Raw genomic sequence first — 24,426 nt, 5'->3', positions numbered from 1 at the left:
CAGAACAGACGAGGGCACAGTTTAGCTTAATACACAAAGCACATTACATGCCATTATTGTGACAAAAGGTCAGAGAAATCATTAACTCAGACACAAAGGGTTGTTTCTTAATGAAGGTTCAATTGAAACTTGACAATAAATAGTCTTGATGGAGATTAAATTAATTACTACACATTTCTAGCTGTTCTCACTGTGGCCAAAACAATTGTAAACTTGACAGCGGGAGTGTCATAGGCCATTAGATCTTTTGTAAAGAGGGATTATTACAATAATTAACATTAGCTAGCAAACAAGGTAAACATAATCCAGCTGCTAAATGTTTCAACAGAAACAAAAAAAAATTCACAGACATGCTCAAACTCTAAATAACAGTATTAATGCTAAACACAAGCAAATGGAACAGATGACTTTCATTATGGCACAAAAACAACCGGCTGAAATGGGAACATGTGATATGTGACAGATTCTCTCACCTGGAAAAGCCTGGCAGCTCTGTGAGGATTCTGTTCTTCGATCTTTCCAGCGCCTTCAACACCATCCAGCCGCTGCTCCTGAGGGACAAGCTGGAGACGGCTGGTGTGGAGTATGACCAGGCAGAGTGGATCCTGGACTACCTCACAGACCGACCCCAGTTTGTGAGAGCCCGGAACTGTGTGTCTGACACTCGGACCTGCAGTGTGGGGGCGCCCCAGGGCACTGTCCTCGCGCCCTTTCTCTTCACCCTTTACACTGCAGACTTCAGACATGACACGGACAGCTGTGTCCTGCAGAAGTTCTCTGACGACTCTGCCATCATCGGACTCATTACGGACGACGATGACGCGGAGTACAGAGGACTGGCGCAGGACTTTGTGGACTGGTGTCAGCGGAACCACCTCCTCATCAACGCGGGGAAGACCAAGGAGATGGTGGTGGATTTCCGCAGACGCCACCCCACTGCCCCCTCACCAGTGAACATCCAGGGACGGGACATTGAGAGAGTGGACTCATGCAAGTACCTGGGTGTTCATCTGAACCACAAACTGGACTGGACTCATAACACAGACGCACTGTACAGGAAGAGCCAGAGTCGGCTCTACCTCCTGAGGAGACTCAGGTCTTTTGGAGTGACAGGGCCACTCCTGAAGACCTTCTACGACTCTGTGGTGGCATCAGCCCTCCTGTATGGTGTGGCCTGCTGGAGCAGCAGCATCACAGAGAGGGAGAGGAGGAGGCTGGACAGAGTCATCAAGAAGTCCAGCTCCGTCCTGGGCTGTGCTCTGGACTCGGTGCAGGAGGTGGGGGACAGGAGGGTCCTGGCTAGATTCACATCTATGCTGGACCATGAGTGTCACCCCCTGCAGGACACTCTCTCCGCTCTGGAGAGCAGCTTCAGTGAGAGACTGATCCACCCTCGATGAGTGAAGGAAAGGTTCCGTAGGTCTTTCCTTCCTGCTGCTGTCAGACTTTATAACAAAAACTGTTAGTACTGAACACTCGCAATACTGACCTAACCTAATACTGATGTGCAATTCTGTCATATGTGCAATTGCTGTTGGAATTCATGTGCAATTCATGTGCAATTACTGTGGAATTCATGTGCAATCTATGTGCTGTCGTGACACATATTCATGTGCAATTACTGTCGTGATCACATGCAATGGTATTTATTTATTTATTATTTATTTATTTGTCTATGGGAGTTTTTATTTATTTATAGGAGATCTTCTACTGAAAGTGTTTTTCAGACTTCCTATAAGTGATCTGTTCTTCTGTATCTACCTATGTATCTACCTGCGTTGCACCAATGAAATTTCCCCATGTGGGACTTATCTTATCTTATATGATCAGAACAGTTCAAACCTCAATATAAATTTATCTAGCACATTTTTTTTATTCATGTGGGCCATTGAAATATGTAAGAGACACGATTCAGTTTAGATTAAATTATTAGGCTGTATGACAGTGTTTCAGAAGCAGAGTTAGCGTTAGCTACTTTCTGCTTGACCGTGGACCGGACTGTATGACTATTAGCATTCATAAAACATTAGCTATAGCTGTTTATCTACATTCTTATCTACATCTACATTTTCAGATTAAATATTAGATACAGATTAAACGGATTAAAAACTAGAACCAAGTCCAGAATAAACAATCGCTAAGCAAAAACTTACCTAGTTTGTCATTGTAGTAGTGTTGTTAGCCTGCTAGCCTTCTGGCCTGCTAGCTTGCTAGCTCGGCTGAGGCGGGCTTGGCTATCCAGGACCATTCTCCCGGAGAACTTCATCGTTCTGTTCTGATGTTCCTTTCCCAAAAATGAAGACTGGTTGGAAGAACATGTCTGTAGTCCTCTCTTCCATGTCCAGGTTTGAAGAAAACATTTTTGAAGGACTTTTCTCGTTTCTTCTTGCTTCAACTCCGAGTGACACGCCACGGACCCACAATTGACAGCCCAAACAGCCAATCAGTTTTGAGACTGATTGGCTGTCAACTATTCCAGCCCTCTGATTGGCTCCTTTATAAATATATAGTTGTTAGGTTTAATGTTGAAATAATTATCTAATTGTGTGATTATAATGCTTTATTACTATACAATTACTTATATAATACCCGCAGAAGCCCCGCTCGGGTCTGGAGAAGAGGGGAAAGAGGTCATCCAAGCGCAAATGTCCAGGTTATGACGTGAGTCCTGCGTCATATTAACCTACAGCGCAAGTGCATTTTTCAAATTTTGTTTTTCCGGTTTCTATGGTAATTCGTGACGTCGCAGAGTGGCAGGTGTATAAATACCGCTCACGCTCAGTCCTCGCCAGATCGACCTCGGACTCGACGCAGTGAGCAGCACTTACCGAAAACAAGTCAACTTTTCAACGGACGAAGCCGACCACAGATTCAGCATCAGCTCTATCTGAGTCCAGTGGTAAGTGGACATTCTAATCATGAGTGAGCCGTCCTCTGTGGGCAGTGCCCGGAGGTTTAAGGGAGGCGCAGGGAAGGGTGTGAGGAGCAGGTGAGGAGCCGGACTCTAGCCCTGTGAGCGGGGCCTCTCCGGCCGGGTCCGAGCAGAGCGGGGCCCCGGCGGGAGCTTCAAACAGGGACAATCTTTGATGTAATTTCTGATTTATTAATATTATCAACCATTAATTTCACATAAGTGAGTCTCAGTATGTTTATTGTATCGTTTAATTCCAGGATTCTGTGCAGAATATTCTCTTTCAGTCAAACATATGTTTTACTTTATACAAGGACAAAAATGTAACATTTGTTTGTATTTTTACAGTTTCTTCATCTGGAAATTGAAAGGGAGGAAAAGATGGTGGACAAATGGGATGAAGATGCCATGGCAGCCACTCTTGAAGCCGTGTTGGACTGTAGCAGTAGTGTGGGCAGTTGTGATATAGATGCTATGGCTGCGAGTATTGAAGTCATGTTGGACTGCAGTAATTCTACAGACAAATGGGATATAGATGCTGTGGTAGTCCGTCTTGAAGCCATGTTGGATGGCATTGTTACGGACACGGAGACTCAAATTCCTCCAGCGGCATCTTCGCGTTCACTTGGACCTGGACCCAAGAAGAAGGATCAGCAAGTACCTGGAATGACCCAATCATCAAGTCATTGTCCCGTTATGACCAACGAGAAAGCTATGTTCCAGACAACGGGACATTTTACCGTTAATCCAGCCCAAGCAGCAGCCGGCAAAGTCACTTCGGGGTAAGTAACATGACATAAACACACAAACACACACAGCAGAATCTGAGGGACAGCTCACAAATCAAATCAAAATGCAGCCACAAAGACGGAAAGAAGAATAAAATGGTCGAATGGCTCAAATGTGTATAATTATGCCAGAATGCAGTGCTAGCTCTATTTTAACATCCACAGAGCAATTGGTTTACTTTTCTGAGGTAACGCTGGGTCAACAGCATCCATTAAGAGCCAATTGTGACTTGAATTAGGTGCATAAATACACACAATTCACCAGGAAACTCTCTAAAAGAGGGGAAAAAGTTAAGTTTACCATTGAATAAATAGAGAGCATTCACCCAATCACCTGGTTAGGTCAATTTGACTAGTCTAGTGTATTCCTGATGTTGTGTCTTTGTCAGTGTTTTGTAACATGCCGGTACTTACCTACTTGTCTTTATTTTTCCATTTATAGGATGAGAAGGCAAGATGCTGACAAGCCATACGTGAAGAAGCCTCCAAACGCCTTCATGATCTACAAAAAGGAGCAGAGGGAGACGATCATGTTGGAATTCAACATCAGAAACTCAGCGGAAGTGAACAAAATTGTCGGCGAGCGATGGCGTATGCTCTCGGCGGAGGACCAAGCCCCGTACTTCGATAAGGCGCGGGTGGCCAAGAGGGAGCATGAGGCCAAGTACCCTGGGTGGTCCGCTAACGACAACTATGGGAGAACGAAGAGAAGAAAGGCCAACGCAGTGACTCCCACATATTACAGCCTTCCTGCCGCCCCTGTACAGCCAGGACTCTACTACACCTGTACGATGGTATCACAGGACTACTATCACACTGCCCTGCAAATACCAACCCAACACAAGCCACAAATGTCTTAGGTTCTGCTGCTCCATTTCAGCACTCACAGTCACCCAAACACAAGCCTGGAGCACTTGGCAAGCTTGAGAAGATTTCTGAGGAAACTGAGACATTTGGACCTTCATCCAGAATCCCAAGGTCAAGAGCAGCTTCAGGTTGAAACTCCTCCTTTGGGACAACAAAGCCGTGTATATATATATATATATATTTTTTTCTTTTTTACTATGGATTACTTCAAATAAATCAAAAGTTGCTTACAGTACTTGAATCATTATCGTTGTCAGAGTGTTATTATTTTATGAATTGTTCATAAGGAGGTATTCCATTCCTACTGCTGATTAGGGCTGAACAATATGGCAAAAGGATTGATGCTGTGATATTGGGTAAAGAGATAGAAAGTTGATATTCAAAACGTTTAAAATGATGTTTCTTTGAGTATGACATTTCACAGAGACGACCGACTGCTTTACCAACAAGTCTCATTCGATTGTGTCTTTTTTCACACATCATTTTCCTTCTCAAACCGTTTGCACAATAAAAACAATGTATTGCAAAGACATACTTGCACTCAAAACTTATAATACAATGAAGTTTTAAGTAATGTTTTTGATGGATGTTTGGGCAATAGCACAAAGAGAAGGAATCATACTACAATGACTCCTCCAGTGAATCCATTGGCCAATTAAATTCTTCCATTTTATTGCACAATTATTAAAATACACATAAACACAGGGTCAATATTTCATATAAATGTGCCAAAAATCTGTTAAGTCAGCCCCTCCAAACTACCTGTCTTCACCTGGCTCTTATACCTGGGACAACAGCAGCACTACAGCGCCCCTCTGTGGACATGGGAAAACAACACATTGACACCAACTTTACATTAGCTAAAAATGACAGTATGATATTTTCCAGAGCCCGTAATAGACATTGCAGTACTATAAAGGTCATATACTAATGCTCCTCTCAACTCGTACCTGGCATTTTCTCTGCCTCTTGCTCTTGCTCTGCAAACCCAATCCGAGCATTTATGCAGTTAGCTTATTATACATACAAAAACACAGATGATGTGGTTGTGTCAGTCACTGTCACAGACTCGACCTGAAATCTTACTTAGTGCACCTTTGAATAAGAAACACACAATTTGCCCAATATTTAAAATAGACATTCACAGTAACTTTACTTTATTACAGTTACACTTTTATTTGGTAGTATTCAGAATACGGATACATTCCTAAAAAAAAACCCTACAAAAACCGAAAACTTGCTCCATGTTGACACCAGAATGTGATTATGATCTGATTTCTGGATATTAAGAGTATTTAAATGACAAGCAAAACTCAAATTCTAATTTGGGTCATCAGATGGATTATGATCAGAAATAAATCGAAATTGTTTACGCATCATTTTTGTAGGAGCCAAAAGCCCTGATAGAGATGTAGTGTTGGGAGCGGCCACAGGGTGTCGCTGTGGGAGCATCAGCATGGATCTAAATGGGTGGGACAGGTATAATGGATCTATATGGGTGGGACAGGTATAATGGATCTATATGGGTGGGACAGGTATAATGGATCTATATGGGTGGGACAGGTATAATGGATCTATATGGGTGGGACAGGTATAATGGATCTATATGGGTGGGACAGGTATAATGGATCTATTATATTATCGGTTGCTAGACGGACAAGCACTCAGTTTGATGACCGCTTACGGCGGAACTCTTTATGTAGTGAAAGCGTTCTGGTGATTATGGATTTTATTATTGATATGAAATGAAGCACTGCTTGGACTGGTTTTAAGACTCCTTGTAATTAATAAAGGATACTATGAACTTTGGAACTGCCTCGGTGAACTTTCTGGGATCACACAAAACAGTGAGCTAGCGCCTCAACAACTAACATACCGTCTGCAACGTAAGCAACTCGAGTTGGAGCTGGCTTATACAATTTTAATCAACTTTTTACAAAAGACATCTGATAATATCAGCATTTTTCTCATTGACTTGAAACATGGGACACATGATGGACATTCCATTGTATCTGTGCATTTCCATATGCACTTGTCTGTGCACCTGTATGTTGATAGGGCTGTGCATGTAATGATATTAAAGTATATGTGTCCTACACTATGCTATAAGCTGTAAATAAACCAATCGATATCTCATCAGATAAAAATAAAATATATCAGTTTTTATTTATGAAACTTGCGTGTTCTTTTCCTCCGTATGATCCGAGCTACATAAACACTGCTTATTGTACATGTAGTTTCATACATTACATTATATTTCCAATTTGTTTTAACCAAATTGTCCTTGTAATTATAGTTTTAGTAACTATTATTTAGGCCTACTTGTACTTTGAAGCGACAATGAATTCTTATCATTATTAACTCATGTGTGTGGAGGTGGTAAATGCTTTTTATATATATTTAGATAGATGCTCTTACAATTAGTCATAAATCCGTAAAAAGTACATATACATATAGAGACAAGGTCATAAAATAACAGGTTTGAGAGTTTTATTGATTGTATGAAAATATGTATAATGTTAAATTATGGTTGCTCCTTATGAATCCAATCCAACTTTATTTGTACGGCACATTTTACCAACACAAAGTACAAAACAAGCACAGGTAAAATATTTTAAAAGATAAATCAATAAATGGATATAAATCAAATAAAAACAAATCAAAAACAATATGTACATTATATAAAATAATAAAAGACATTCAGAGGACCACACAAACCTCATGCCGGGTTAAACAACACTTAAAGGCGCAATGGACGATTTTTCAGTGATTTGAGAACGCAGGCGGAAGTGCACATGTGCACTCCCCCGTGCGGACTGATACAACACACACGTGCATTTGTTTATTAGCGCGACGGAGCGCATCGCATCTCTCGTCTCCCCTAGATTTCCGTCTTCTTCTGAGTCAGCTCGAATAGTCTTTCTCCGTCTTCATTTTGTCCCGTACACTGAGGGAACTATATTATGATAGATCCATCCGCTTAGACACGTGGAACCGTGCCGCTCGTGGGGACGAACCGCACGCGGCTGCAGGTGAGCGGTAGGTGCATTTTATGATTGATACGTGGCAGGACTAATCGGCAGTCCACGCCACGAGGAAATAAGATTAAGATTTTGGTCAAAAAAATCGTCCATTCAACCTTTAAGAGCATCAACAGACAGTCTTTATGTGGGAGGAAGAGCGTTCTAAAGTGTGGGGCCGACTAAAGGAAAGGCCCGGGCCCTCCCGGCTTCTGAACCTCGTTTATTGGAACTGGCCCTCAGCCCTCAGACTTCAGACGATTGCGCTGCACAGCTGAAAAAAACAAAACACAAATTAATATATTCCCTAGGGCAATGCTTTTTAGACTAGTGGCACTAGAGCAGGACTAGAGCAGGACTAGAGCATAGAGCTGAGCAATAATATTGGTGATTTAAAAAATCGAATCGCGATTTTCCTGTGACAATGGGCCATTTGGGAAAAATCAACATATCGTAATTCTTGTTACGGTTCAGTATTGCGCAGAATGTGAAAAAAACAATTAACCACTAAAGTGCAGGAACGGCAATGTATTCTTAGGACACTAGACATTTCACAGTCTCTTTTTTAGCACACTTAGTTCTGTTCTTTGATTACCTCTCGTCCTTTATCTTTTATTTGATTCCCCTGGAAAGGGTGGAGTCCATGTCCAGATCAAAAGTTTCCCCCCTGGTGTCCTCCTGCACCTTTGGAGTGAAATCATGGAGCTCCTGTAATGTAAACAGAAAAGATTAACACAATATCAACTTGAAAACAGGACCAGATTTTGTGGCTGTTCACATAAACTACTTCCTGTTTTTGATGCAATTAGAGGACTTTTTAGAACTAATTATTTTGAAATTTGATTAATAATTATTAATGACGTGTAATTATTTTCTAATTTGCTCAGCTGATTGCTTTCAGCTGATGCGGGGTCAGAGGTTGAGGTATTTAGGCGCAGGTGTGTGCACGCTCGCGTCTCGCTGGTGGACACACGGCTCCTCTCTTTTGGGACACACGGCAAGGCTGCAGAGAGCCGGGGGACCAAGGACTATCGCGGACACCAGGCCAAACGATTGTGGAATATAACCCAGATTTTGGAGCGGTTATCAATTGCCTAGTTGGTTGGACAAACCGGACCCAGAGCCGCAGACCGGTGAGAGCGTTCTTTTTTGTTTGTTTGCTCGGCACGGACACGCGCACCGCTGCACGCTCCGCGGTGCGCGGCATTCGGGATTTAAGAACCGTCTCTTTTTTGGAATAACTATCGGAGTGGATTTATTCTTTGACTTTGTGAGCTTTGGCATAGTTATAGACGCTGGGAGCACCTGCGCCAAGGGCAGAGACTGAGAGACTTAAAGGGGCCCTATACAAACTTTTTGGGGGTTATATTTTGTTATAATTTTAAGTGTCCAAATATAATTTGTTGTTTAAAGCTGAGCCTATCTTTAATTTCATGTTTTACGTGCACATCACATCTGCAAGGGTATTTAAATGATCATAACCCAATATATTTATTTTGATTGGTAATTTCCCTTTGGGAGTGTTACAACACTATCACAGCATTAAAAACTCAAAGTCTATGGGCTCTTCAGACAAACATTAAACTCCACAGTCGTACCGGTCAGTAAGGGGCCACAGAGGGTCTTTGAGCATCTGACATTTCTTCACTCTCCAACCCAACTGTTTCAAGAAGCATTCACACAGAAAACACAAATAATTAGCCAAAGCTCCTACAAATATATTCCTGTACGTCAAATAATAGTAATCATTTTATGTTGATTACCTGCTAAAGCTTCTGGGCTTTTGGCTCTTCTTGACAGATCAGGCTCTTCTTTTTCCAGTTCTGCATCCATTCTCAATGTAAGGAGAAAAAACAGACAACAGAACAGACGAGGGCACAGTTTAGCTTAATACACAAAGCACATTACATGCCATTATTGTGACAAAAGGTCAGAGAAATCATTACCTCAGACACAAAGGGTTGTTTCTTAATGAAGGTTCAATTGAAACTTGACAATAAATAGTCTTGATGGAGATTAAATTAATTACTACACATTTCTAGCTGTTCTCACTGTGGCCAAAACAATTGTAAACTTGACAGCGGGAGTGTCATAGGCCATTAGATCTTTTGTAAAGAGGGATTATTACAATAATTAACATTAGCTAGCAAACAAGGTAAACATAATCCAGCTGCTAAATGTTTCAACAGAAACAAAAAAAAATTCACAGACATGCTCAAACTCTAAATAACAGTATTAATGCTAAACACAAGCAAATGGAACAGATGACTTTCATTATGGCACAAAAACAACCGGCTGAAATGGGAACATGTGATATGTGACAGATTCTCTCACCTGGAAAAGCCTGGCAGCTCTGTGAGGATTCTGTTCTTCGATCTTTCCAGCGCCTTCAACACCATCCAGCCGCTGCTCCTGAGGGACAAGCTGGAGACGGCTGGTGTGGAGTATGACCAGGCAGAGTGGATCCTGGACTACCTCACAGACCGACCCCAGTTTGTGAGAGCCCGGAACTGTGTGTCTGACACTCGGACCTGCAGTGTGGGGGCGCCCCAGGGCACTGTCCTCGCGCCCTTTCTCTTCACCCTTTACACTGCAGACTTCAGACATGACACGGACAGCTGTGTCCTGCAGAAGTTCTCTGACGACTCTGCCATCATCGGACTCATTACGGACGACGATGACGCGGAGTACAGAGGACTGGCGCAGGACTTTGTGGACTGGTGTCAGCGGAACCACCTCCTCATCAACGCGGGGAAGACCAAGGAGATGGTGGTGGATTTCCGCAGACGCCACCCCACTGCCCCCTCACCAGTGAACATCCAGGGACGGGACATTGAGAGAGTGGACTCATGCAAGTACCTGGGTGTTCATCTGAACCACAAACTGGACTGGACTCATAACACAGACGCACTGTACAGGAAGAGCCAGAGTCGGCTCTACCTCCTGAGGAGACTCAGGTCTTTTGGAGTGACAGGGCCACTCCTGAAGACCTTCTACGACTCTGTGGTGGCATCAGCCCTCCTGTATGGTGTGGCCTGCTGGAGCAGCAGCATCACAGAGAGGGAGAGGAGGAGGCTGGACAGAGTCATCAAGAAGTCCAGCTCCGTCCTGGGCTGTGCTCTGGACTCGGTGCAGGAGGTGGGGGACAGGAGGGTCCTGGCTAGATTCACATCTATGCTGGACCATGAGTGTCACCCCCTGCAGGACACTCTCTCCGCTCTGGAGAGCAGCTTCAGTGAGAGACTGATCCACCCTCGATGAGTGAAGGAAAGGTTCCGTAGGTCTTTCCTTCCTGCTGCTGTCAGACTTTATAACAAAAACTGTTAGTACTGAACACTCGCAATACTGACCTAACCTAATACTGATGTGCAATTCTGTCATATGTGCAATTGCTGTTGGAATTCATGTGCAATTCATGTGCAATTACTGTGAAATTCATGTGCAATCTATGTGCTGTCGTGACACATATTCATGTGCAATTACTGTCGTGATCACATGCAATGGTATTTATTTATTTATTATTTATTTATTTGTCTATGGGAGTTTTTATTTATTTATAGGAGATCTTCTACTGAAAGTGTTTTTCAGACTTCCTATAAGTGATCTGTTCTTCTGTATCTACCTATGTATCTACCTGCGTTGCACCAATGAAATTTCCCCATGTGGGACTTATCTTATCTTATATGATCAGAACAGTTCAAACCTCAATATAAATTTATCTAGCACATTTTTTTTTATTCATGTGGGCCATTGAAATATGTAAGAGACACGATTCAGTTTAGATTAAATTATTAGGCTGTATGACAGTGTTTCAGAAGCAGAGTTAGCGTTAGCTACTTTCTGCTTGACCGTGGACCGGACTGTATGACTATTAGCATTCATAAAACATTAGCTATAGCTGTTTATCTACATTCTTATCTACATCTACATTTTCAGATTAAATATTAGATACAGATTAAACGGATTAAAAACTAGAACCAAGTCCAGAATAAACAATCGCTAAGCAAAAACTTACCTAGTTTGTCATTGTAGTAGTGTTGTTAGCCTGCTAGCCTTCTGGCCTGCTAGCTTGCTAGCTCGGCTGAGGCGGGCTTGGCTATCCAGGACCATTCTCCCGGAGAACTTCATCGTTCTGTTCTGATGTTCCTTTCCCAAAAATGAAGACTGGTTGGAAGAACATGTCTGTAGTCCTCTCTTCCATGTCCAGGTTTGAAGAAAACATTTTTGAAGGACTTTTCTCGTTTCTTCTTGCTTCAACTCCGAGTGACACACCACGGACCCACAATTGACAGCCCAAACAGCCAATCAGTTTTGAGACTGATTGGCTGTCAACTATTCCAGCCCTCTGATTGGCTCCTTTATAAATATATAGTTGTTAGGTTTAATGTTGAAATAATTATCTAATTGTGTGATTATAATGCTTTATTACTATACAATTACTTATATAATACCCGCAGAAGCCCCGCTCGGGTCTGGAGAAGAGGGGAAAGAGGTCATCCAAGCGCAAATGTCCAGGTTATGACGTGAGTCCTGCGTCATATTAACCTACAGCGCAAGTGCATTTTTCAAATTTTGTTTTTCCGGTTTCTATGGTAATTCGTGACGTCGCAGAGTGGCAGGTGTATAAATACCGCTCACGCTCAGTCCTCGCCAGATCGACCTCGGACTCGACGCAGTGAGCAGCACTTACCGAAAACAAGTCAACTTTTCAACGGACGAAGCCGACCACAGATTCAGCATCAGCTCTATCTGAGTCCAGTGGTAAGTGGACATTCTAATCATGAGTGAGCCGTCCTCTGTGGGCAGTGCCCGGAGGTTTAAGGGAGGCGCAGGGGAGGGTGTGAGGAGCAGGTGAGGAGCCGGACTCTAGCCCTGTGAGCGGGGCCTCTCCGGCCGGGTCCGAGCAGAGCGGGGCCCCGGCGGGAGCTTCAAACAGGGACAATCTTTGATGTAATTTCTGATTTATTAATATTATCAACCATTCATTTCACATAAGTGAGTCTCAGTATGTTTATTGTATCGTTTAATTCCAGGATTCTGGAAAAAAAACATCTCCTTTTTGTGCAGAATATTCTCTTTCAGTCAAACATATGTTTTACTTTATACAAGGACAAAAATGTAACATTTGTTTGTATTTTTACAGTTTCTTCATCTGGAAATTGAAAGGGAGGAAAAGATGGTGGACAAATGGGATGAAGATGCCATGGCAGCCACTCTTGAAGCCGTGTTGGACTGTAGCAGTAGTGTGGGCAGTTGTGATATAGATGCTATGGCTGCGAGTATTGAAGTCATGTTGGACTGCAGTAATTCTACAGACAAATGGGACATAGATGCTGTGGTAGTCCGTCTTGAAGCCATGTTGGATGGCATTGTTACGGACACGGAGACTCAAATTCCTCCAGCGGCATCTTCGCGTTCACTTGGACCTGGACCCAAGAAGAAGGATCAGCAAGTACCTGGAATGACCCAATCATCAAGTCATTGTCCCGTTATGACCAACGAGAAAGCTATGTTCCAGACAACGGGACATTTTACCGTTAATCCAGCCCAAGCAGCAGCCGGCAAAGTCACTTCAGGGTAAGTAACATGATATAAACACACAAACACACACAGCAGAAGCTGAGGGACAGCTCACAAATCAAATCAAAATGCAGCCACAAAGACGGAAAGAAGAATAAAATGGTCGAATGGCTCAAATGTGTATAATTATGCCAGAATGCAGTGCTAGCTCTATTTTAACATCCACAGAGCAATTGGTTTACTTTTCTGAGGTAACGCTGGGTCAACAGCATCCATTAAGAGCCAATTGTGACTTGAATTAGGTGCATAAATACACACAATTCACCAGGAAACTCCCTAAAAGAGGGGAAAAAGTTAAGTTTACCATTGAATAAATAGAGAGCATTCACCCACTCACCTGGTTAGGTCAATTTGACTAGTCTAGTGTATTCCTGATGTTGTGTCTTTGTCAGTGTTTTGTAACATGCCGGTACTTACCTACTTGTCTTTATTTTTCCATTTATAGGATGAGAAGGCAAGATGCTGACAAGCCATACGTGAAGAAGCCTCCAAACGCCTTCATGATCTACAAAAAGGAGCAGAGGGAGACGATCATGTTGGAATTCAACATCAGAAACTCAGCGGAAGTGAACAAAATTGTCGGGGAGCGATGGCGTATGCTCTCGGCGGAGGACCAAGCCCCGTACTTCGATAAGGCGCGGGTGGCCAAGAGGGAGCATGAGGCCAAGTACCCTGGGTGGTCCGCTAACGACAACTATGGGAGAACGAAGAGAAGAAAGGCCAACGCAGTGACTCCCACATATTACAGCCTTCCTGCCGCCCCTGTACAGCCAGGACTCTACTACACCTGTACGATGGTATCACAGGACTACTATCACACTGCCCTGCAAATACCAACCCAACACAAGCCACAAATGTCTTAGGTTCTGCTGCTCCATTTCAGCACTGACAGTCACCCAAACACAAGCCTGGAGCACTTGGCAAGCTTGAGAAGATTTCTGAGGAAACTGAGACATTTGGACCTTCATCCAGAATCACAAGGTCAAGAGCAGCTTCAGGTTGAAACTCCTCCTTTGGGACAAGAAAGCCGTGTATATATATTTTTTTTTTTCTTTTTTACTATGGATTACTTCAAATAAATCAAAAGTTGCTTACAGTACTTGAATCATTATCGTTGTCAGAGTGTTATTATTTTATGAATTGTTCATAAGGAGGTATTCCATTCCTACTGCTGATTAGGGCTGAACAATATGGCAAAAGGATTGATGCTGTGATATTGGGTAAAGAGATAGAAAGTTGATATTCAAAACGTTTAAAATGATGTTTCTTTGAGTATGACATTTCACAGAGACGACCGACTGCTTTACCAACAAGTCTCATTCGATTGTGTCTTTTTTCACACATCATTTTCCTTCTCAAACCGTTTGCACAATAAAAACAATGTATTGCAAAGACATACCTGCACTCAAAACTTATAATACAATGAAGTTTTAAGTAATGTTCTTGATGGATGTTTGGGCAATAGCACAAAGAGAAGAAATCATACTACAATGACTCATCCAGGGAATCCATTGGCCAATTAAATTCTTCCATTTTATTGCACAATTATTAAAATACACATAAACACAGGGTCAATATTTCATATAAATGTGCCAAAAATCTGTTAAAGGTCCCATAACATGCAAAATCGAGCTTTTAACCTTCTTACATTGCTATATGTGCTTCATATATGTACCCAGAGTGTTTTTTTCATTGATTCCCGCAGTGTTTAGCTATATTACAGACTATCTCCTTTCCTCCAATCTCCAAACTGACGGGCGGTGGGGCAAGACCGCGTCATAACCACAGGCACCCGTCATCAGATCTATATATATATATATATACATATATAGATCTATAGATATATCTGTTCTGCGCACGCTGTAGAATAAACACCAGATTTATTTAGTCTCAAAGTAGTGTTGATCTGAAGTTCTATCGTTTCTCACTCAGTCGCGCGGAGCGGCACATCACAGAGCAGACAGCTGTGGGGGACACACCACGTCACGGGTGGGCGGGGCACACGCGCGCTCTGAGACTACGTCACGGGTTGGGCGGGCAGCCAGATTGCTCTTCACAAGGGTTGGGGCAAATATCAAACCAAGCTGTTTGTGTGACGAAGGACCCGCCCCGTTTCTGCCAGGTGCCTGATTGACAGGTCGAGTAGCCAATCACGCGTTAGCATAGGCAAGTTAGGTTTAGGATGCTACGTGTTTGCAGAGTTTTAGTTGTTTTCCCCCACATCGTGTAGAGCTTGTGGTTGTAGTTTGGTGTGCGTGATAAAAAGTGAGTATTTGTTAGAAACGAAAGTAGACATAGACACACCATTTGTTCCATGATTGTATAAAGTGTTGCATGCCATTCGAATTGTTTAATAGTGTAGTTAAAGTTATATATTTACCTTGTTTTGTGTTTGTGAATGCTAAGTGCCTCGAGCTAAGCGCTAACAGCAGTAGCTCCGACGGAGCTCATGTATATTTGTGCATTATATGTTATTGTTTTACAGATTTTATTATAATTTATGTTCTCCTTGTTTATATTACAGAACCACACACGTATTTACATGATTAATAACTGCTCTGTAAATACCAACCACCAGTATTATTTGACTGAAATCTTTAATAAAGAGAAAACCCTGGATCATCTCTCCCAGTGCATTCTTACCAATGCCCCCTGGCGGTCACAACCCGTATAAAACCAGTAAATTAGCTCTCCCCAAAACAGTTTGCATTTCCGGGTTGGTGAGGGGGTCCAAGGTCTGCGTGATATTTCTTAACTATTATGTTAAGGGTGTTGCACAACCCTTATTATTATCACCTATATACTTAGGATAGACTACGAAACGTGAAAAAAGCATGTTATGGCACCTTTAAGTCAGCCCCTCCAAACTACCTGTCTTCACCTGGCTCTTATACCTGGGACAACTGCAGCACTACAGCGCCCCTCTGTGGACATGGGAAAACAACACATTGACACCAACTTTACATTTAGCTAAAAAAGAATGAAGTATGATATTTTCCAGAGCCCGTAATAGACATTGCAGTACTATAAAGGTCATATACTAATGCTCCTCTCAACTCGTACCTGGCATTTTCTCTGCCTCTTGCTCTTGCTCTGCAAACCCAATCTGAGCATTTATGCAGTTTGCTTATTATACATACAAAAACACAGATTATGTGGTTGTGTCAGTCACTGTCACAGACTCGACCTGAAATCTTACTTAGTGCACCTTTGAATAAGAAACACACACTGCGGCACTGCGGGGGAGGCGCCCCCCTCTGGATTTTTTTTATTTTTTTTTATTTTTATTTTTTTTAAATATTGCTTGGTGGAGGTTTTTGCGCCCCCTTCTATGTATCCAAACACTATTTTGGAATTGACAAATAAATCTAACGAAAGGAGAAAATCGAAAAATCGAAAGCAGTGTGTTACATATTCTAGCAAGTCAGGGGTATAATAATTGTAATATATTTGTTTTTGCTTAGTAGAAAAGGCTTCAGTTGTAGTCATCTGGACTCAGTTAGAAAAAATAGACGTTTCGACTCTCATCCTAGAGTCATTGTTTTTTGCCTGGCAATTTTTTTGGCAGTCACTTTTGATTGTGATTTGATTGGCTAAAAATCCCCATTGATTTTCTATGGGGCTCTTTCAAACCGCCTCACGGGTAGAAAAGTGACGCAGGCTGAGCCAGGCAGCGGACCACGCGCCAACAAAGAACACATCTATATCTATTGATAGATATATTTATGGATGTATATTATTATTTTACATATTCACACTAATAAGAATATAAGATATTTTTGAATAAATTATATTGTTTTTAGACACACAAAAATTGACGTAGTTGGTAGATTGACAGGGGGGGGCGGCGCCCCAGCGCCCTTAATGGACCAGCCGCTATTGCGTCATATTCATGTGCAATTACTGTCATACTCACACGCAATAATGTCACATTCATATGCATATAACTGATGTAATTAGAGTGTTTATTTTACCATTATTACTAGTGTTTTTTTGTCTTACGCTAGCTGTTTTTATTTTATTTTATCTTTATTTCTCCCCTCCATTCCTTATTAAGAAATTAGAGGTTCTGTCTATAGGAGTTTTTGTTTATAAGAGTTTTGTTTATAAGAGTTCTTCTATTAAGAGTGTTTTTTAAACTTCCTATAAGTTATCCGTCCTTTTCCTCTGTATCTACCTGCGTTGCAACAATGAAATTTCCCCAAGTGTGGATAATAAAGGAATATCTTATCAGACATGAAAGGTCAAAACAACAGAGACTGAGCATCACAAAGAGATCAGTATGAAATGGGGGCCTTGGCATCAAATGATTTCAAAAGTGGGGGAACTAAGCAGCATGCTTGGGAAATGTCAGCAGTGTCTAAAATCATGTCTTTTGTCTTACCAAAGTATTTTTTTTTACTAAACCTCGGGTCCACTACTAATTGTAAATTGTGTACTCTATTAAAATCTAACGTGTGTCCATTACCTGCTTGTCTCTATGGAGATGTTATTGCTTTGCTTGGAATGTTCCACATTAAGGCCTCTATCTAGCATTTAATCCATTACAGATTTATTGATTGCACAAAAATCAGAATTTACACCGTGAGTAGGATCACCTCTCCACAGATCTGACTTGTAACTAGGCCTACCACTTCCACCTGACAAGTCTCTGTACCTTTAAAATCAGAACCTTCCATGGTAAAACAAAATACTGCTGAAGTTTCAATCAGTTACAGCAGTTAATTGTGATTTGATTCATTAATTTTGTATGGCTTTTAACGTGATGTAAGTGGTCCTCTTTTGCGTTTATTTAGTTTTATAATTTCTATTTTATTTATTCTGATTTTATTACACTCTGTGCAGCACTCTGGAAAACGTGTTTTAGAATTTAAACGGATTGGACGCAAAAAGCTCTGGCTGATAATATAATACATCCATGGGCTGATCTCTGAGTATCTGGCAACCCTTGTCACTGGTTGATGACGTATTTCTGTGGCGACAGCTAGCTTTTTCCCCATGTGTGATTTGTACACACGCATACTTATAATAGTATCGTTTTTCTTTCCAAATAATGGAGAAGAAAGGCTCAAACTCGACCGGTAAGAAATCAAAGCCTGCAAAGATGGCAGCCGGAACTGATCCCGTTAAAAACTTTGAAAAATGGAAGAAAAAATACAACAAAACTAAAAAACGAGTGAAGTTTGAACGGTTAAGGGAGAAGAAACCCGAATGGCAGGTTGAGAAGGAGTACATTAACAAGCTTGTGAGCAGATACGAGGAGATAAACTCTAAAGAAGCGGTGAAATTCTCCGACTTTCCCTTGTCAAAGAAGACCCTGCTGGGTCTGCAGGAGGCGCAGTACCGACAGCCCACGGAGATCCAGCGGCAGACCATCGGCTTCGCTCTGCGGGGGAAGGACGTGCTCGGAGCGGCCAAAACAGGCTCCGGCAAGACCCTGGCCTTCCTCATCCCGGTGCTGGAGTGTCTGTACCGGCAGCAGTGGAGCTCCGTGGACGGACTGGGAGCTCTGATCATATCCCCAACCAGAGAGCTCGCCTACCAGACCTTTGAGGTAAGTGCAGTGCATTTAAATGTGCCAGACAAACTTTACATAGTTTACATACTACTATTACCTCTGATCTATGTTAGTCTTTAGTCAGAATCAAAAACAGCAATTTGTCTCTGCCACACTATATAACATAGAGGTGGAAAGTCACAATATAATGTTAAGAACTTTCTTCATGGAGCTGAATAGGTTTTATGTTATACGGTGGAATTTTAAAGTTAAAGGAACAAAATATACATGGAAACAAGCAGCAGCAGGAGGAGGAGGCTTAAGATACGAGCTAGGTTTGTGGAGATGCAAGCTTGCTCACTTAAAGAATACATGTTTTTCTAGATTGTTCTGCAAAACATTTAACGACCAAATAGAAAAAAACATGCTTATATGAAATCCCCCAAAAGAACAATTAATTCCTTGGGCTCTATATAAAAGTAGGTTACAAAGTATGCAGGAAAATACTATTCAGAGTAATAGTTACACTTGAATGCAATTTTGGTAGCATTTCAAAATAATGATACAGCCTATCCCTTCCTGGCAATGCACATATGGGTACAGAGATTCATATTGTGATACTTTTAGACAACATAAATGCCCTATATATTGCAGGGTTGTACACTTTTAAACCGGCTTAAAAGAACAATTGTATTCTAATGTTGTTTTAATACTATCTACTTGTTCAATTGTAGGGACGAGTCATGAAGAATGTAAAATGCATTTGTTATACAGAGAAGATTTTTGTTTCATAATTTGCTGTTGAAGACTGCGCTTATTACCAGTATTTGCAATTATCTCAACCATGTGTGACTTATTTACAAGCTGTTCACATATGACTTCCGGTAAAATGCCTTCTTTTCTCCATCCAGGTGTTGCGTAAAATTGGCAAAAACCACGAGTTCTCGGCCGGCCTCGTAATCGGAGGAAAGGACCTGCAAAGCGAAATGGAGCGTATTCACCAAACCAACATCGTAATCTGCACCCCGGGGCGACTGCTGCAGCACATGGACGAAACGGCCACTTTCCACGCCTCGGACCTGCACATGTTAGTCCTGGACGAAGCCGACCGCATTCTGGACATGGGCTTCGCCGACACGCTCAACGCCATTGTGGAAAACCTGCCCAAAAGTAGACAGACTCTGCTCTTCTCGGCCACTCAGACCAAGTCGGTGAAAGACTTGGCCCGCCTCAGCCTCAAAGACCCAGAGTATGTTTGGGTGCACGAGAAGGCGAAGTTCAGCACGCCGGCCACACTAGAGCAGAGCTACGTGGTGTGCGAGCTGCATCAGAAAGTCGACATGCTCTTCTCGTTCATCAGAAGCCACCTCAAGAAGAAAGTAATCGTGTTCTTCGCCTGCTGCAAGGAAGTGCAGTATTTCTTCAGGTAAGGCAGCGTACACAAAAGAATCTAGCAGTTCTGTTGTCGTTTTCAAGATGTGCCAATTCCAGTATAGAGTTTATAATAAGAAAAGCAGCAAAAAGATTAGAATAAAGTGTGTGAGTGTAAGACAGAATTACATGAACAGGACAAAATGAGAGCTTTCTTGAATAGTTTAGGTTTGGGCTTGATCTATATCAGAACTGCTATTTTGCAATAAATAAATAAATAAGGAAAGAAAATTTAAATGTTCACCAATAATACACTTTATCCGTAAGTATTCTATATCTAGAAAACTGCGGTCACCTTTTTATTTGGTTGAAAATGGTCAACATACAATAGAAATAATTGTTAGACTAGACAACTAAGTAAGCCTTAAACAGGACTAAACTGTCCATAAAAAGCCTAATCTACCGTATTTTCCGGACTATAAGTCGGACCAGCTAAAATATGGACAATAGAGAAAAAAAATAACATTAGTCGCACTGGAGTATGAAATGCGGTTGCAAGTGTGAAAATAACAAATAATATAACGTATAAGTCGCCCCGGAGTATAAGTATATAAGTATAAGTCGCACCCCTGCCAAAACTATGAAAAAATATAGTCCGGAAAATACAGTAGATGCTTAAGTAGGCCTGCTTCACTAACCAGAATACTTGTTGTTCCAGAGCGTTTTGTCGCCTCAGACCTGGCATCCCGGTTCTGTCTCTTCATGGTAAACAGCAGCAGATGAAGCGAGTGGAGGTGTACAACGACTTTGTGAGAAAACAAAACGCCGTGCTTTTTGCCACCGACATCGCGGCCCGAGGTTTGGATTTCCCTGCCGTGAACTGGGTCCTCCAGATGGACTGTCCAGAAGACGCAGACACTTACATACACAGGGTGGGACGGACCGCGAGGTACAAGGAGGGAGGAGAGGCACTGCTCCTGCTGCTGCCCTCAGAGGAGGAGAGGATGGTCCAGATGCTGCAGGACAAGAAGGTTCCAATCACTAAGATCCAGGTGAGTCAACTGGCTAATGTCTCAAATGAAAATACTCTCTTCAGCAACTGTCGTGAATGTTCTTTTGAAAATATGCCAAATTTAAATCTCGAGTAGAGGGAATATTATTAGTTTTATCGATAATCGTGATTATTCAGGTCACAAAATAATCGTAAGAACCAAAAAATAATAATCATGAAGCAAATGTTAATTTGTTTTGTTCAATATTCAGCCCAAAAATAGACATAAATATTAAGAACTTTTTTTATCTGGCTTATCTAACTTTATGTTGTTTTTCAGAGAGTTTAGTTTTGTAAAGTTGGTCACAAACTTGAGGAGTAGTACGTGTTGGATCATGAGAATGAAGAAAAATCAAAGATTTTACTGTTGGTCACTGTCTCAAGAGTATGTTTAAAGGCTAATAAAAATAATGCATAACATTTGTCCTTTTTATTATGCTGTCTATAGAGGCTTTTACAGTATATATTGTTTGAGTCCACAGACACGCCATTCCAGTGCAGGCAGGAGCTGATTATAAAAATGTCAAGCGCAAGTTATTTTTAAAGTTTATTCAGACAAGAGACAAGTCCTTCAATTGTGAGAGTGCACAAGCTGAAACTTTTGATTAAAGTGTTTCTTTTGATGCGGTTTTAGACAAAGCTAAAATAACATCCAATATCCCTATTATCAAGTAGTAAATAATAAGTCTAGTTTCAAAAGTGTTTCTGTTCTTCTGTAGATGTAAAAAGGGGATTTACTGTAACGATACAGGAAACTATCCAGCCATATCCCTGCTTTAACTATCTATGTTATCTTTTCATCTTTAGGTGAACCCAGAAAAGCTGCAAAGTGTTGGGCAGAAGCTGGAGGCCTTCTTGGCTCAGGAGACGGCGATGAAGGAGCGCGCTCAGAGGTGCTTTGTGTCCTACCTGCGCTCAGTTTACCTCATGAAAAACAAGCACGTGTTCGACGTAAACAAACTGCAGCTGCACGAGTACGCGCAGTCCCTCGGCCTCGCCGTGGCACCGAGGGTCCGCTTTCTCAACAAAACCCCGGGACAGACTAAAGAAAGTAAAGCCCGGAAATCCGACGCAGAAGAGGACGAGGAACTGAGGAAGTTCAAGCAACAGCTAGAAGGAGACGTTGAAGAAAATGCCCAATCTGACTCTGGCTCCACAGACAACGAAGAGAGCGACGCAGATGACAAAATAGCCTTAGGGGAAGCTGACGAGGACGAGGATTTGAGAGACTTGGACTTGCTCACGGTAAAACGGAAAGATGTCTTTAAGCTCAAAGAAGGGCAAGAAGAAGAAGACGAGGAGGAAGAACTGAATGGAAAGAAACAAAACAAAGAAAGCAAGTTCAAAGAGGCCAAAAAGGTGCTTAAGAGAAATTTCCAAGTGAATACTAAAGTAAAATTCAGCGAGGAAGGCGAGGCTGTGCAGTTATGGCCTCCAGTCCAGAGAGCCGCGACCAGGGCCAACAACGACGAAGAAGAAGATGACGAAACATCGGGAATTAATGTCGAAAAGGCCAAAGAAAGACTCAAAAAGGAGGATCAGGAGTTCGACAAGGAAGAGTACAGGCGAAAGGTGAAGGAGAAGCACAGGGAGAAAAGGCTCAAAGATAAAGCGGCTAGGAGGGACGCTAGCAAGAAAAATAGGCGTGACGACGAGGAAGAGGATGAAGTGGTGGCGTATTTAGCCAACGAGAGTGACGACGAGTTTGACCCAAGCACGCTGCCAGATCCGGATAAGTCGGACCATTCTGGTAACGATGAAGAGGAGGATGAAGGCGAGGAGGAAAGGACGAACGTGGCAAAAAGGAAGCCAAGTAGTGAAAGTGAAAGCGAAAGTGAAGACGAGGAAGAAGAAGAAGATAAGCCGACAAAAAAGAGGCTCAAAGTGCAGCGTCAGGACGAAGAGGAGGACACTGCTCTGGACACTGGGCTCTCACTGGCGGAGGATGAGGAGTTGGTGTTGCATTTGTTGTCTGGGGGAAGATAAATGTATTTATAATAGATGAATTATTATTTGAGTATCAGAATAAGGGGTTTGTGACGCGACACTACAAAATCAAGTTGAGATCCGACCACGTGACCATCTGGAAAGGTTGTTGCCTCCTGATTCAGTGGCTACATTTACAAATCTGATCATCATCTGATTTTTCTGGAGTTATCATGCTATAAATATATTGAAATATCATGTTAACGCTACGGTTACACGCTAGCTCGAAATCTGTTATTATTAAATGATTTTTTTTTTTAAATCCGTGCTGGTGTTGACAAGGAAAAGAATGCAAAAAAGGACAAACTAATGTGGCAAAGAGAAAATGCTAAAATATTGAAAGATATATTAAAGGTATCGTACTTTGTCTTCCAAATACAACAGTTACTAAATCCACTAATTCACAAGTGTCACCAGGCCAGATTATCCTTGGATTTGTAAACATGCGCCAAAACCAGATTATTCTAGTCAGATTATTATTTCCGCTGTACCTAGTGAGTTTAATGCTCAAACACACAGCTCTTACTGGTCAGCCTCAGTCATACTTTGAGTGACAGGCAGATTTAACCAGTCGCAGTGAGGCGTGAACTCTGAGAAGCAAATAAAAACAAGTTGCAATTTTGTTCCACTAACTTAATGTTGTAATTTGCTTAGTCTATTGTTGTGTTAACCTGTAACAGTTTATGCTCTGATAAAATGTGCCAAACTGTTCAGTAAGTATAATATACATTGTATTCATATATACCGGTATGTACAATAAATTATTTGTTTTTGTTCATCTCAAAATGAAGTTTTTTTTCTTATTCCTTTTTGTCCATCTGATAAAAGTGAACTAATAAGGTCCAAACCGACAAAAGATTTACGTACAATTTACTACATTTAAATAGGCATACAGCAATCTCATTTTTAGTGATGTATGTAGAGATCCAATAAATGCTCAGTCGACTGTCCATGCCTCCAGCAGCAGTTTTGCTCCTCTATTTGAAACATTATTTTCCTTTATGTATAGCTTATCGCCACGTACAATTACTGTTAAAAGCAAATCAAACATAAAAGGTCAAAACGAGTGTGAGCTTCACTAAGAGCTCAGACATTCGTTAATACTTAAATACCAATTCAAACAGCTTTAGTTTGAATAAGGGCTATTTTAGTCAAATGTTTTGAGGAAATCAGCCCCAATTACAAGGGGGTGAGTTATCTTTATAAATGTATTAATTTGTATCAGTTTATTATTATCTTCAATAACTATCTTTTGAAATTATTTTGAAATTTCCCCATGTGTGGACAATAAAGGAATCTCTTATCTTATCTGGATCGATCAGAGAGTTGTTTGCAATATTCCCCCTTCCAGCAGA

At 41.7% G+C, this 24,426-nt stretch overlaps 2 protein-coding genes across 2 annotated transcripts; both read left to right on the top strand.

The window, feature by feature from the left end:
• The first annotated feature begins 12,762 nt into the window (after positions 1 to 12,762).
• On the top strand, positions 12,763 to 14,029 carry LOC140354320 (sex-determining region Y protein-like). The gene is made up of 2 exons (XM_072439284.1): positions 12,763 to 13,163; positions 13,612 to 14,029. Exons 1-2 carry the CDS (start codon positions 12,763 to 12,765, stop codon positions 14,027 to 14,029), a joined length of 819 nt encoding a protein of 272 aa, XP_072295385.1.
• A 4,124-nt stretch (positions 14,030 to 18,153) lies between these two features.
• Positions 18,154 to 23,215, top strand: ddx10 (DEAD (Asp-Glu-Ala-Asp) box polypeptide 10). The gene is made up of 4 exons (XM_072438358.1): positions 18,154 to 18,720; positions 19,575 to 20,089; positions 20,753 to 21,086; positions 21,893 to 23,215. Exons 1-4 carry the CDS (start codon positions 18,220 to 18,222, stop codon positions 23,069 to 23,071), a joined length of 2,529 nt encoding a protein of 842 aa, XP_072294459.1. The 5' UTR covers positions 18,154 to 18,219; the 3' UTR covers positions 23,072 to 23,215.
• Positions 23,216 to 24,426: the final 1,211 nt, after the last annotated feature.

The sequence above is a fragment of the Eucyclogobius newberryi genome, unplaced genomic scaffold, assembly GCF_026437365.1.
Source record: "Eucyclogobius newberryi isolate DKJ021-1_F unplaced genomic scaffold, fEucNew1.0.hap1 SCAF_9, whole genome shotgun sequence".
NCBI classification, from domain to species: domain Eukaryota; kingdom Metazoa; phylum Chordata; class Actinopteri; order Gobiiformes; family Gobiidae; genus Eucyclogobius; species Eucyclogobius newberryi.
Note: the sequence above shows the minus strand (reverse complement) of the source record. Positions and strands in the feature narration are given on the sequence as shown.

Coding starts and splice junctions, on each gene's coding strand:
- LOC140354320 (XM_072439284.1), top strand. CDS start 12,763: ATGGTGGACAAATGGGATGAAGATGCCATGGCAGCCACTCTTGAAGCC. Junction 13,164..13,611: donor GCCGGCAAAGTCACTTCAGG/GTAAGTAACATG, acceptor TTCCATTTATAG/GATGAGAAGGCAAGATGCTG.
- ddx10 (XM_072438358.1), top strand. CDS start 18,220: ATGGAGAAGAAAGGCTCAAACTCGACCGGTAAGAAATCAAAGCCTGCA. Junction 18,721..19,574: donor TCGCCTACCAGACCTTTGAG/GTAAGTGCAGTG, acceptor TTCTCCATCCAG/GTGTTGCGTAAAATTGGCAA. Junction 20,090..20,752: donor GAAGTGCAGTATTTCTTCAG/GTAAGGCAGCGT, acceptor TTGTTGTTCCAG/AGCGTTTTGTCGCCTCAGAC.